At 44.5% G+C, this 12,729-nt stretch overlaps 2 protein-coding genes across 4 annotated transcripts in view; one reads left to right on the top strand and one right to left on the bottom strand.

Moving 5' to 3' along the window:
* Positions 1–873: 873 nt before the first annotated feature.
* Positions 874–4,587, top strand: LOC309890227 (purpurin; the record flags this gene model as incomplete). Its single annotated transcript, XM_082783913.1, has 4 exons — positions 874–990; positions 2,290–2,426; positions 3,885–3,997; positions 4,262–4,587. 4 exons carry the CDS (start codon positions 874–876, stop codon positions 4,585–4,587), a joined length of 693 nt encoding a protein of 230 aa, XP_082640039.1.
* Positions 4,588–7,196: 2,609 nt separating this feature from the next.
* The window catches only part of IDUA (alpha-L-iduronidase), a 50,895-nt gene continuing 45,362 nt past the window's right edge, over positions 7,197–12,729 (bottom strand). For 2 of the 3 annotated variants that reach the window (XM_082783271.1, XM_082783270.1), the window contains exon 13: positions 7,197–11,011. In XM_082783271.1, the coding sequence (XP_082639397.1) occupies positions 10,911–11,011 (101 nt within the window). In that variant the 3' untranslated portion in view covers positions 7,197–10,910. The remainder of the gene's footprint in view (positions 11,012–12,729) is intronic. The other variant, XM_082783269.1, reaches the window with a different exon arrangement.

Raw genomic sequence — 12,729 nt, 5'->3', positions numbered from 1 at the left:
AGAGGTGGGCCAGATTAGCATCTCTTGTGGTAGCAAGGTGTAGCTCGTGTGGCAGCAGCTGGGAACAGAGTAGCTGCTTGGGTGGTTGGAAGTCTTGAGTTGGTAGCTCAGCTTGGATGTCGAAGACAAGATTCAGGTAACTGTGTTTTATTTTTTGCATCAGAAAAGGTACTCAGGGTCAAGTACTCTGCAAGAGTGTATATACTCTTTCTTCCCAAAGGCTGGGAGAAAAAAATATGCTGGGGTGAGAATGAAAATAGAATACCCTGGGATGTGAATACAACCATAGCCATCTGGTGGCTGTCCTGCAATGGCAGATCAAGCATCCAGAAACTGAGTATTATTTGTTATGTTTGTAGAGAAAATTGTGTAAGGTTAAATAATACTAAGATGTATTTTGCTACGAGAAGCTTGATGTAGTGACAAGAGCCGATCATAAACACAGCTTTGCTAGTTTCTCAGTGACATGGGCACTCACTATGAAACAGCATCCTTCCAACCTATCCTATGCTATGCCAGCACATCAAAACATTATTATTGTTCTCAATATAAAAAATCAACAAATTTCAAATTTCTTTCAATTCCTAACAACCTTACCCAGTGTCTGGCTTGATTCATAACATAAAAATGTCATAATCTGCTGTGCTACTACTGTCAAGCAAAATTTTATTGCAAAGTAATTGCTGCAAAAGCTCAGATTTGTCTGGAGTCAGGCTCCACAATGACCAAGCTTCTCAGGCAGAAGGTAGTACTCTACTCAGTGTGGAAGGAAACTAGTTGTAAAACGTGGAGAATGTATCTGTAGGCACAGCATTAACTATCCACATTTACTGCATGAAATAAAACTCTGGATGTTTGCTTTTGTCTTGCAGAATGAAATACGCGCAGTATGTTTTCCTGGCATCGATCCTCTCCACCATCGAATATAGCCTAGCTCAGACCTGCGCAGTGGAGTCTTTCGCTGTGAAGGACAATTTTGATCCAAAAAGGGTAATTTTGGTTACTTCATCCAGTACATAGAGTATATGTGAAGAAATTTCACTATATAAACTGGTTTTACAAGTCATGGGTTATGTTAATCTAAAGGGGTTCCTCACCAAGAAGTTAACTTCTTTTGCATGCTGTGTCTCAAACATTGCTTTTACAGTTTGCTCATCTTGCTACTGATTTACCTCCTGAGCACTGTGGTAAAACTGGCCTCACAGGTCAGGGATGTCACACTATTAGACATAATCTTTTGCTAGCTGAAATTCAGGAGAGATCTTGGTTTTGAGCAGTCACAGGGATGAAACAGTTTAGATCCCTATCAGAGACAAAGCCCAGACGGGTACCATGGGGGAGTTGCGTCCACTGCAGGCCATTCGTGGGAGTCGCAGCAAGCTGAAAATTTGGCTGGCTGGGTATCCTGTGCACAGGACTTTTGTTTTAAACACAACCACATCTGGAGAGGGTTTTTAAAAAATTCAGTTCTTCTGAGGGCTTTGTATTTAGGAATTACGCATGCTATTCCAGACCTCAGCATGTAACTTGCCAAATTTTGGTACTTTTACTGAAGAGTCAAACTTAACACAGCCAATCTCTGCTTTCCCCAGTATTTCTACTCATAATATTAGCTCTTGAGGGCATTCATGCCTGTCACTGACCTATTTATATATTCTTTTCATTTTACTAGGTATTGCTTTTGTATTTTCAGGGAACCTTTTTTTTTTTTTTTTTTTTTTTTTCCCCTGGGAATTTTCTTCTTAATCTCATTTCATTCCCTCCCAGCTGCTAGTGTCCCCAGTACATCCTTTCCTCTTCATAGTGCATGTATTTTCTGCTTCACTGGGTAGACCCTTTGAACTGTCAGAGATCAGCTTTGGCCCCTGGCAGCCACCAGAGTGGCTCAAGTAGGATGTAGCTAATGTCCATGGCTGCATTTTAGTGTCATCGTTGGCATCTTCCATGGAAAAGTCAGGGTTTGAATGGGAACAGAGAACTGGCCCGGCTCACAGCAGGTGTTTCAGGGTGGGAGAAGCTTTCAGAGTTGGGTTGCTGTGACAGGCTTGTCTCAAGTGATAGAAGAAGTGGATACTGAAATGCAGAGCTGCTAGATCCGTTCCTTAGGGCACAGAGGCAAGGGTTTACCACACCACAGAGCAGGACCTGTATGGGACATACCTACCCAAACTCAGACTTTCTCCATAAGCCAGGCAATGGGTAGTTAAAAGGGCACAGTGTTTACAGAAATGCTTTTTTGCTAATCTTGCTGTGGTGGCTAATCCAGATAGTAATAACCTTCCACTTTAGTATGCAGGGAAATGGTATGCCCTGGCCAAGAAGGATCCAGAAGGCCTTTTCCTCCAGGACAACATCTCTGCTGAATACACCGTTGAGGAAGATGGCACAATGACAGCTTCTTCCAAGGGCCGAGTGAAGCTTTTTGGGTGAGCTTTCTTTACTTTCAGCTCTAGCAGCTGTCATGAGGTACGAGAGGTGGGGATAAGTGCACAACATGACTGGGTTATCTTTGTCAAAAAGGAACGCTCAGTCAACTTTTGAGGTTATACTTTTGAGTCTGGGCTGGTTCTCACCCTGCTTCTGGTCTGGGTCCATCACAAAACTACTGCGTAACTGCCAGTTGAATTATAAAGTAAAATCTTGAATACGGAGCAGTTAGGTAAGTAAATTGCATCTGAGCAAAGAGCTAGCAAATACTGCAGGTGGATAAGTGCACCACAGCTTTGATTTCACTGAGAGGTTCAGGGGATGGAAATGAGCAAGATTAAGCATTGCTCTTGCAGAGTTTTCAACACAGTTTTGCATGGACTTCTGAGGAAAACACTCAGTTGACTCTTGAATACCTCTGCAATTCCTGAACAGACAGATGGAAGGAAGCTTAAGAGTTTCGTTTGTCAGTTATAGTTTCTATAAGGGATTACAGCATGCAAAGGGATTAAATAGCTTTCTGGGTATGGAAAAGACAATCTGGAGTCTCCAACAGGCTAGCGCTACTTCTGTTCTGCATTAACAACCAAAAACTGCCTAGCTGCATGAATAATAGGGGCATGAATAATATGTGGCTGCAAACCTTAGTTTTATTTTATGAGCACAGCACTCCAGGATATTTGAGGCAGGGAAACATATATTTGATATTGGGGTGGGACGATTCCTGAAAGGACTCTTCAGGGACCAGGTGGGATCTCGAGGTTGCCAGATATTTATTTCAAAGGCAGGGCAAAAAGGAAGTATGTCGCTTGTTAGACAGCAAATGAAGATCCTCCCATTGCTTCACAAACCCAGGTAACACTTGCCATACCATGCAGGGGTGATATTCCGAGCAAGTGCAAACAAGATTCATTAGAGGAAACAACAAGACCGGCTCTTCAGGAAGGTACAGGGTCCTCATAGCCTGTGTGAAGGCTTTTGACTGGTTTGGACAGCAGAGAGGCTGCACTTGTTTCTGTGTATATACCAGGTACCCCTGTGCTGATAGGAGGAGGATTGGGTAAGGAGGGATCCTCCACCATGTTCCCTAAGGAGCCCCGAAGCAGATCAGCTCATTCTGCAAGCTGCTGCCAACAGGGAGTCAAAAGACATCCATCATCCTGCTCGGTGGCTGTCTGCTTGTGCAAAAATGGGTGGTTGGAAGCCTGCTGGGCTGCAGCAGGGTCCCAGTCTGGCCCCAGACACATCGTGGTGGCACTGCAGAGGGGAGGGGAGGCGGGAGCAAGACACTGGCACTGATGGGATCAAACCCACGCTGCACTTCATGACAAGCAGTGACTTTGCATTAACAACATGCCTAGGCTGTTGTGCTGAGCCTGTCCTGCTGCTTGCCCAGTCCCCGGTGGGGTGCACCCCGCTGGTGGGTTTTGCCTTCATTCTCCCCGGTCTCGTTGCAGGTTCTGGGTGATCTGTGCTGACATGGCCGCTCAGTACACCGTGCCGGACCCAACCACTCCAGCAAAAATGTACATGACATACCAGGGCCTGGCGAGCTACCTGTCCAGCGGCGGTGAGTGACCTCCTCCTGCCTCCTCCCTGGGCTGGCTTGCAGCTAATTGCTGCTTGCACCTGTGTGTTTCAGCACACGAGCAGGAAAAACAGTTGAGCTCAGAGTGCACCCGGGCAAGAAACTTAAAGGGATTTAAAGGGGGTGGCTCTGGATGTGTGGGGAGGCTGCCCCTGCCCTGTGACAAACTGAGGCCCCTCTGCTGGATGGCCCACACCACCTTTGGTCTGTTTTGCCCATGGTGACACACATTCTTTGGTGTTTCAGGGGACAACTACTGGGTGATTGACACCGACTATGACAACTACGCCATCACCTATGCCTGCCGCAGCCTGAAGGAGGATGGCTCCTGTGACGATGGCTACTCCCTGATCTTCTCCCGCAACCCCCGTGGCCTGCCCCCTGCCATCCAGCGCATTGTGCGCCAGAAGCAGGAGGAGATCTGCATGTCTGGCCAGTTCCAGCCTGTGCTTCAGTCAGGTACCTCGAGCTGCTCCGCACACGCACTGAAATGCCCTCACGGGCAGCTTGTAGGGGAGGTTACTGCGTCTGCTGTAAATGCAGCAGAACCGCAGCAGGCCAAGTTATGTTAATTTGACTTTTAACCTTGTATCTGCATCTAATAAGAAAATAGCTGCAAAAAGCCAAGCCTGTGGCAAGGAGAGAGCCTGTTCTGCAGCCTTAATTTTCCCCCCCTGTAGGAATCCTGTGTGCTGATGCTGGCACACTACCAAAGGAAGATCAGCTCTTTGTTTTACTAACAGATAGGTTGGGGTGCAACAACTGGACTTGGACATGTTTGGCTTGGCCACCCAAATAACAGCATCTTACTTCAGGTGTGCTGTCCAAATAGCAGAGATCAGGGGCTGTGAGCAGCAGTTCTGGTTCTGTCTGCTGGCGGTAGAAGTCAGCACTTGCTGCACGTACATGCAAACAAAGCATGCCTAGAGCCTATTTTGAGGACACTTTTTTTTTTTTTTTTTTTTTTCTGGAGCTGTGGAAGCTCATCTTCTAGCTCATCTGCTGTTCCTGATGTGAGCAGATAAGTTTCCAGAGCTATGCTGGAGGCAGGAATGTCTCTACTCGTTGGCAGCTTAGCGCCCACACCATTTGCACTCACAAGGCCTTGCCTGGATAAACCCAAGCCACGCCAAAAATTCATGGCCATCTTGGATTGGCAAAGGCTGGGATGACAGGCACAGAATAACACAATTTATCCTAATCTTTTACTATAAATCAGCAGTACCCTAGGAATGTGGTAGCTAGTTTCACCTAAGACAAAAAGGACTTTACAGCACTTTGCGAATTTACGTACATGGACTGAAGTTTCCTTTTCTTTCTTTGCAGGGGCCTGCTAAAAGCACTCTTCTGATTCTATCCTTAAGCACAGAAACCAGACCCCTTGGTCTTGAAGTTGCCACTCAACTAATTAAATAAATTCTAGTGTGTTTTTCCAAAAAACACATGAAAATATTGGGGATTTCGTAAACTCTGTGCAATAACAGTATTGGTGTCTGAATTTTCAAGTGGCATTTGTCAATAAATGTTTTTTAAAGACCTGCCTGTGTAGCTGCTTTCTGTTGCATGCTGGTGGGGAGCAGGAGGAGCAGGGCTGGCCCCCTGGAAGGAGAACCAGAAGCCAAGGGTGGCCCCAGTGCAGCCCGGGCAGTGTCCCTGCCCTGCACCATGCACACAGCAACACAGCAGCTGTGGGGTTCACCTCAGAAGCCCACCCAGTGCGTGAGGGCAGTGAGGCTCAGGGTAGGGCTTGGGGCAGCGCTGAGGCATGCCCACAATGGGGCTCCAGCCAGAAGCAGGACTGGAGGATGGTTAGAGGCAGAGCTATCGGCAATGAGGCTCCCCAGGGGCCTGGGCCTGGGCTCAGCTGAGCTGAAGTGGGCTTGTGGCCCTTGGGCACAGGGTACCTGGGTGGAGGTCCCAAATGAGGGACCTTGTGGGTGCCCACAGGGCCATCACATACATCATACCTCTTCCAACAACATTTCCATCCAGATTGTGAAGAAATTCTCTTATCATCACCTCTGCAGTGAGACTGACAAGTGATCCTTGCTGCCTGGTAATGTCTTAGGGTTACTTGTGGTACACCTGAATACTCTTTGAGCACTTCTTATTAGACCCTGACTCTAGAACGCAATAAAACAAAATGTTCCTTTCAGCAGCGCCGGGCCATTGCTTTAAATGAGCAGCTACTAAATGGCACAAACTGTAATTTCCTGATCTAGTCTCCAGTACCTGAGAGGTACAGAACTGAAGTATGTAGCACTGGCAGGCTTTGTGGCTAAGAATTTAATAGGTAGAGGGAACCAAAAGAATAACATCTAGAGAGCTCCTTGTGGAAAAAGGGTAACCTGAGTCAGCATTTTTGACAAAGAGTTTCCACAACTTGTAGTACAATGAAATTTACTTTGAATATTTCCTATGAATAAAACTGACAGACCGGAACACACCTAACACCATGGTGAACCCTGCAGCTTGCCAGCAACACGAGGACAGAGGGAATACAAAACTGGGCAGCCCCAGCTCTTGAAGCCTTCTTAAAGTACAAGTTAAAATGTTTATATTGAATGAAGAGCTTCAGAGCACCACACCACTGAACAGCTTCTGCAACACGCAAGATCTTATCTGCAGCAACCAAGGACTATCCACTGTATCCGTTGGAAGCATATAAAACACTAACTAAAGACTTCCCCAAGGACAGATATGTTATCCTCAGGTTGCTGGGAGGTCTCTCAAGCTTGCTTTTCCCAGGCAGTACTCCTAAGCTTGTCAGCTAGCAGAAAAACTATGGGATAGAGGTGTTCCTCACTCTTTGGGTATAGAATAGCTATCTTGAAGGGAAGCAAGATGTTGAACTACCACATAAAGCTAAGGACAGAAGCAGAGGAGCAGCACACAATGCAAAAGGAAAACCACACAGATTGAGACTATCAAGTGTCGAAAGAGTATTAGCCTGTTGTGCTGAACTAAGTGCAAGGTTGGTGAATCGATTGAGTGTTCACCACTTGCCCACCTCATCCCGTGAGGAAGTATTGGGGTTGAGTTCTGTGAACTTTGGACTTGTATCACAGCTGATTAGACAACACCAGCCCCTAGATGAAAGAGCCTGACCTTTGGCCAAGACATTCAGACCAAAACTACCAGTCCTAGGGGAGTGGGATTTTAATTGTCTGCAGTTATAGCAGCTGTTTGACCGAAGCAGATGGGAGTTACAGTAAGCCCAACCCAGATGCAGGACCAAGCACATCCTCAGTGTGCTAGGTATAGTCAGTCCATAAATTAGGCAGTGAAATCCTTCCTCTGTCACACGAGATTGTGCCTCCACAGATGCAGAAAGATAGTGGTGATTCTAGAAGTTGTAAGCATGCATATAGGTCCCAAGTCATACTTCCCATTCTGCACAAACTTTCTACTAACAAGAGAAAAGAAAAGGCTGTTTACGAATGAAAAGAGCTGTTGTTTTGTCCTCAGAAGGTCCTTTGGTGCTGGCAGAAAGGCTATGACTGTGCAACAGCAGGAGGGACACTGCAAGGATCTTGTCCTTCACATGCCAGTGCACCTCCTCCCAACAAGGACACTGCAAGTCCTGAGATCTGATGCTAGGGTATCACGCTGTGTTAGACCAGTTTTCCTTTGGGCTTAAATAAGTGTCCCAAGCTGTGATAACTGAGGCACTCTGTGCATTTAACGTCCTACTTCAGCCTTGAAACTTTTTATGGCCACACTCCCTTCATGCTTCATTTCTACATAGGGCTGGAACTTGCACCCGTCAGGCTCTTACACCTTGAGAACCGAGGCTTTAATTCACATGATTAAGTGGTCGACATAAGAGTTCTGAGCAGTTTCCAGAACACAATGATCACATCCTGTTTTTACAGGATTCACGTCAAAGATTAAACACTGGTCTTACTGTGTAGCACAAAACATGGTAACATGTCCAATATATACACAACAAAATATCCCTCTAAAAGTGTTTTCCCTTTGTATTCATTTTAACAAATAGTTGCAAAACAATCTCAAAAGCTTTTGTTTGTTGAAAAGCAGACAAACAATCTAATTTTGCAGTTGCAGTTTGTGTTTCTTGTATTGGTTGGTCAGGAAGAGACATACCTAAGTGCTCTGCAGTCTTGCCTTTGTTCTGGTTGTACAGAACCACCAAACACGTGTTACTTCCACTTACTGCTAGGCACATCCAACACTTCTAAAAGCTGAATGTGTGAGGGGGAGCTGATTGCTGCCCCAGTAAAGGAGAAGATGGCAGAGTTGAAGGATTAAGCAAACAATGTTGAAAGCTCCCTGAGACAGAATCAGTTGATGGATGGTTATAGAAAACTCAAGTTTCAAGTACTAGGTAGGATATTTTGTAGACCTTATATTACAAAAAAGACCAGAGAGGCCCAAATCTTCTATACGTTATTGGCTGGAAACAATCACCAGCTTAGAAATACCAAATTCTCTCTTCTGATGCAGATTTTTAGACTTGCTCATTGCTTAAAGTAGTAAATTCATATCAAAGCAGCAAAGAAGAAAATGTAAATAAATCATGCTGAATATTAAAATCATGTTTCTGAACAGTCAGTGCACTATTTTTGGTCAGCTCTGTTTTCCATGCACGTTTGCCATTGCCAGCAAAATACTTGAAAAAGCACTGTGGCATCCACCCTTTGGCTGATGCTTAACGTAGAAACCCTAGAAGCAGAAGCTATTGACAGATTTTCAAAGTGGCTGGACTGCATCCTAAGAGACTAGTTTTTATTTGCATCTAGAATATGCTTAGGTACGCCCTTGCAGATAAAATTTCTTCAAGTAGTGCATGGTCCTTGGTTTGAAAACTACTGCTATATTCTGCTAACCAGTGTGGGAAGATTGTGAAGCAGAAGACTACACAAATATGACATCCTAACAGGGTTAACTGTCCTCGCAAGCTTCTGTATCCTCCCCGACTTCAGATGCACTTAAATCTCTTACAGACCAATACTTGATTATTTCTAAGGGTTGTTTTCTGTGTAGTTCCTCTTCATACTGGAAAAACAGTATGTCTTAACTGCTGCATTTATTTGGCTGTATTTCCTGATTTATCACTTAGATGTAGTTATAACAACTTTAAAAGAAATGTTTACTATCTTCATCTAGGTGGAATTTCTCACTAACTCTTTGAAACTGGGAAAGTTATCAGTTACACTCTGATGTCCTCTTTCTGTGCTATACAAACCTTTACAGGTAAGGAGTTTGCAGATTAGTATGTGACAATCACGCCTTAGTAAAACTTCAATGAGGCAAGAAATATTTCATCTGATTTCTGAAACCAGGTGCATCTTTACGGCTAACTTTCAATATAAGCACATGATCAAGTAACTAGGAAGTAAGGAGATGTGAAGCTTCATCTGACACACAACAACTTTTTCTATATGTTTCTTTTCTGTGCTGTGTGAAGCCATTCAAAATAGTTTAGCTCTCTCCTACTGTGCAAACCTATTTTTTTGTCTGTGACCTGAATGTTTCATCAAATATGCAGGCTTTGTTGTTATGCTGGTTAGGTGGCTGATGTCAGCAAAGAGAGCAGTAGGGGAGTTGTTTGTGTGACAAAGTTGCTCCTCTTATGGAAAACACTCCAGCTGTTTTCACTGGCATTATCCTTCCTTCTACAAGCATTTTAAAGGCACGGTTCAAACTGCGCCAGTTGTGAAGCAGGATGAATAAAAAAACATCCCTGCAACTTCAGGGAACTTTGCTGTTACATAAAGTGTTTGGCATTTGCAAGGACAGCCAGAGGTGTTCTGTAGCTCATCTGAGGCAGTGACACACTTGTGCACATGCTTCAAGAAACATAGAAACTCAAACTGTTCTTGATTAGTTTCCCAGCTGGTAGTAGTTAAATGCAAGCATGTGCTGGGGTGTAATATGAAAACACAAAGGGCACTAACTAGAATTTTAACTTTCCTGGCCATCCAAAGCCAAGCCACAGCTCCCTTACAGTCTAAGCATGAAACTCCAGAAAAGAAGCATGTTGGGGAGAAATGTTGCCTGAAGGGCTATAGAAAGCTCGGCTAGGTGATAGCAAGAGAGATTTTGAGGGCTAGAGCCTTCACCATTAAAAGGCAGTGGCTGACAGGCTTGTACAACCACACAGGCCTCCACAGTGTGACTGAGTGACTTGGACAAAAGCACAGAGTGTAAGAGGCAATCTGGTTTGGAGACTAGAGCTTCTTGTGTCTCCTTCTGCTGGTGTGATGGGAATAGCTCTGGAATTCAAGTAACCACCACAAATGCAAAAACAGCTGCATGGAAATCCCTCTGTGAGAGGGTGAAGAACCTCATACACCTGAAGACAGGGGAAGTGCTCTGAAATAATACACCGGACTATCTATGATTAACTGGTGGGGAAAAAGCGACCCTCCACTTCATGATTGGGATGTGGCTGTCTGGTTGCTTTGTGCCCTTCCATCAGTCTGTTATATCAAGGCAGCAAGGCAGCTGAAACAGGCAGTTCACTCTCAGACAAGTCCTCCTCGTGCCTTTGCTGCCATCCTCACTCATACAGCACAGTGATGATACAGCTCCTGCAGCAGTTTAAGGCTTAACAAATCTTAGATTGTCCTGGGCATTAGCTCAGTGAAAAATAGAGAATAACAAAAATTTATTTCCATAATTCCTAGTTAGAAAACCAAATCCCCATCCTATAATTGTTCAAGCTGGGTTGTCAGTTGTGACTGTCTGATAATGCTGACTTTGAAGAGTTAACGGGGGAAGTTGCTTCCAACTTGCATTCCCAACTTGCTTCATCAGGTCCTTTCAATACTCCCTCCTAAGCTTGGGAGGAGTTTACTTTTTCTGGGGAGTTGTCATCTGCAGGGAGCATACACCACTCGGTCAACAAACCAGGCACCACTCTTCAGAGTCACTTGAGAGCTTCAACATACTCCACAGGAACGGAGGACAGGCCAGCCTTCCCCCAGTAGTCAATGGCACGCACTCTGTAAAAGCCGGAGACTGAGCTTCCTGCAAATGAAAAGGTTAGAAATGGTCACTGTGAAAGGCTGACACCACTGGTGCTTGGAGGGTGTCTGTAAAATGTAGGTGTGTGGAATGGCGTGGAGAAGCAGTGAATTCAGTCCTGCACCCTACGTAAGTGTGTCTGTACCTGCCTAACTAAAAATGATTATAAATTCCTCAGGGCCAACCACTAGCCCCTTCTTTTTTTTCCTTTCCATTTGAACCATGTACCTCCTCGTCTTCTTATTTGGATTTGTGAGTAGTGGATTGCTTTCCCAGCATTTCCTTTGGAAGGAGGCTAGGACATATCTACTAATTTCCTTTTTTCCGACTCACTTGAATTCTGCCTATTATTCTGCCTTTGTGACAGGTTATATGCAGACAGGATCAACAAAGAAGCAGAACAAGAAGTATGCAGGCTGACTGAAAACCCTCTGCTCCGGTGGCAGGACGACTTACTCCAAAGGTATGTGAGTTGCTGTTCTGCAGCTCTCCTGGTTTTCATCCATGATCCAGTTCGAAGAACACAGCCTTCACTAGCAGACACTTTAACTTCACAAACGATATAAATGTTTGTTGTTGTTTTTGTTTTTCTTTTTTTCCTAATCTATTTACTTGACTTTTAGGTGTGATTTAGTATTTTATGTTTTCTTTTTTTAAAGGAAAAAAAGAAGGCTAGGAATAATGAGTAAGAAATATGTACGTAGCAATAATGGTTGCAGAGATGGGGGACTTTTTCAAGAACTCCTTCTTTTTGATGTTTGAAACAAGCAAGTAAATCTGGTAGATTTCCCAGATGGGCAGCACTAGATGATAATGAATTCTAATCTCAGAGATTTTCCTTGGCCATGATTTACAGTTCCTGGCTACTTGTGCAGCCTTTATGTTGCAATAATAGCTCTGAATTTTATTCTGTGCCCACTGCTAAAGCCTTTCTCAGGCTAAGATGCGCTTGTGTTTCTGGAAGAAGCTTCTCTGAATTGCAACTTATTAGTATCACTTTGAGGTAAGGTCTGTCAGTGTTTCACACAGCTCTGATCAGTGCTTATTAGTATTTCTTGTTTGGCAGAATCACATTAAAAATTAGACCACTTATGGTTAAAAAAAACAAACAAACAAATGAGATAACAACAAAGAAAACATTACAGCCTTCTTTCAGCCTTCTTCATCTGGGTACGTCTGCATTACATGTAGGCTGTACTTGAGGAGATACGACCACAGTCATGAGGAGTAGCTTTGCCTGCTGACAAAGATGAACCTTACTTCCCCTTAATGTGAAACCTCTAAAACTTAGGCAGCTAGTCAGGTCTAAAAAGAAAGCTCTAGGAAACAGCAAAGAGAGGATTCTCTCCTTGGTTAGGTGTTCAGACAGCTAAAACAAACTGTCCTACAGAAGGACCTCTTCTGTTTTTACAAACTGGGGGCTTCAGTGGCTTAAGCCTGTCAAACCGTAAACAGGTATAAGAACAGGAACAGATGACCAGGAGGAGTGCAGATGTGCAAGCTTCTGCTGCTGCAGCTCAGAGCATGATAAATGTATGACAGTCAACCCCTGCAAGAAAGGTGGATGTGACCTCATACTTGCTTGTGTGTTGACAAGGCTGGTAGTTAAACACCTCAAGCCTCAAGTGGTACTAAGCAAATGTTACCAAGGCTGCTTGCTCCTACCACCCTACACGAAGAGCACTGTACAAACTGTATTTGCCACACTCTCAGGCTAACTC

The sequence above is a fragment of the Aythya marila genome (assembly GCF_965140915.1).
Source record: "Aythya marila genome assembly, chromosome: Z".
Lineage (NCBI taxonomy): Eukaryota > Metazoa > Chordata > Aves > Anseriformes > Anatidae > Aythya > Aythya marila.
Note: the sequence above shows the minus strand (reverse complement) of the source record. Positions and strands in the feature narration are given on the sequence as shown.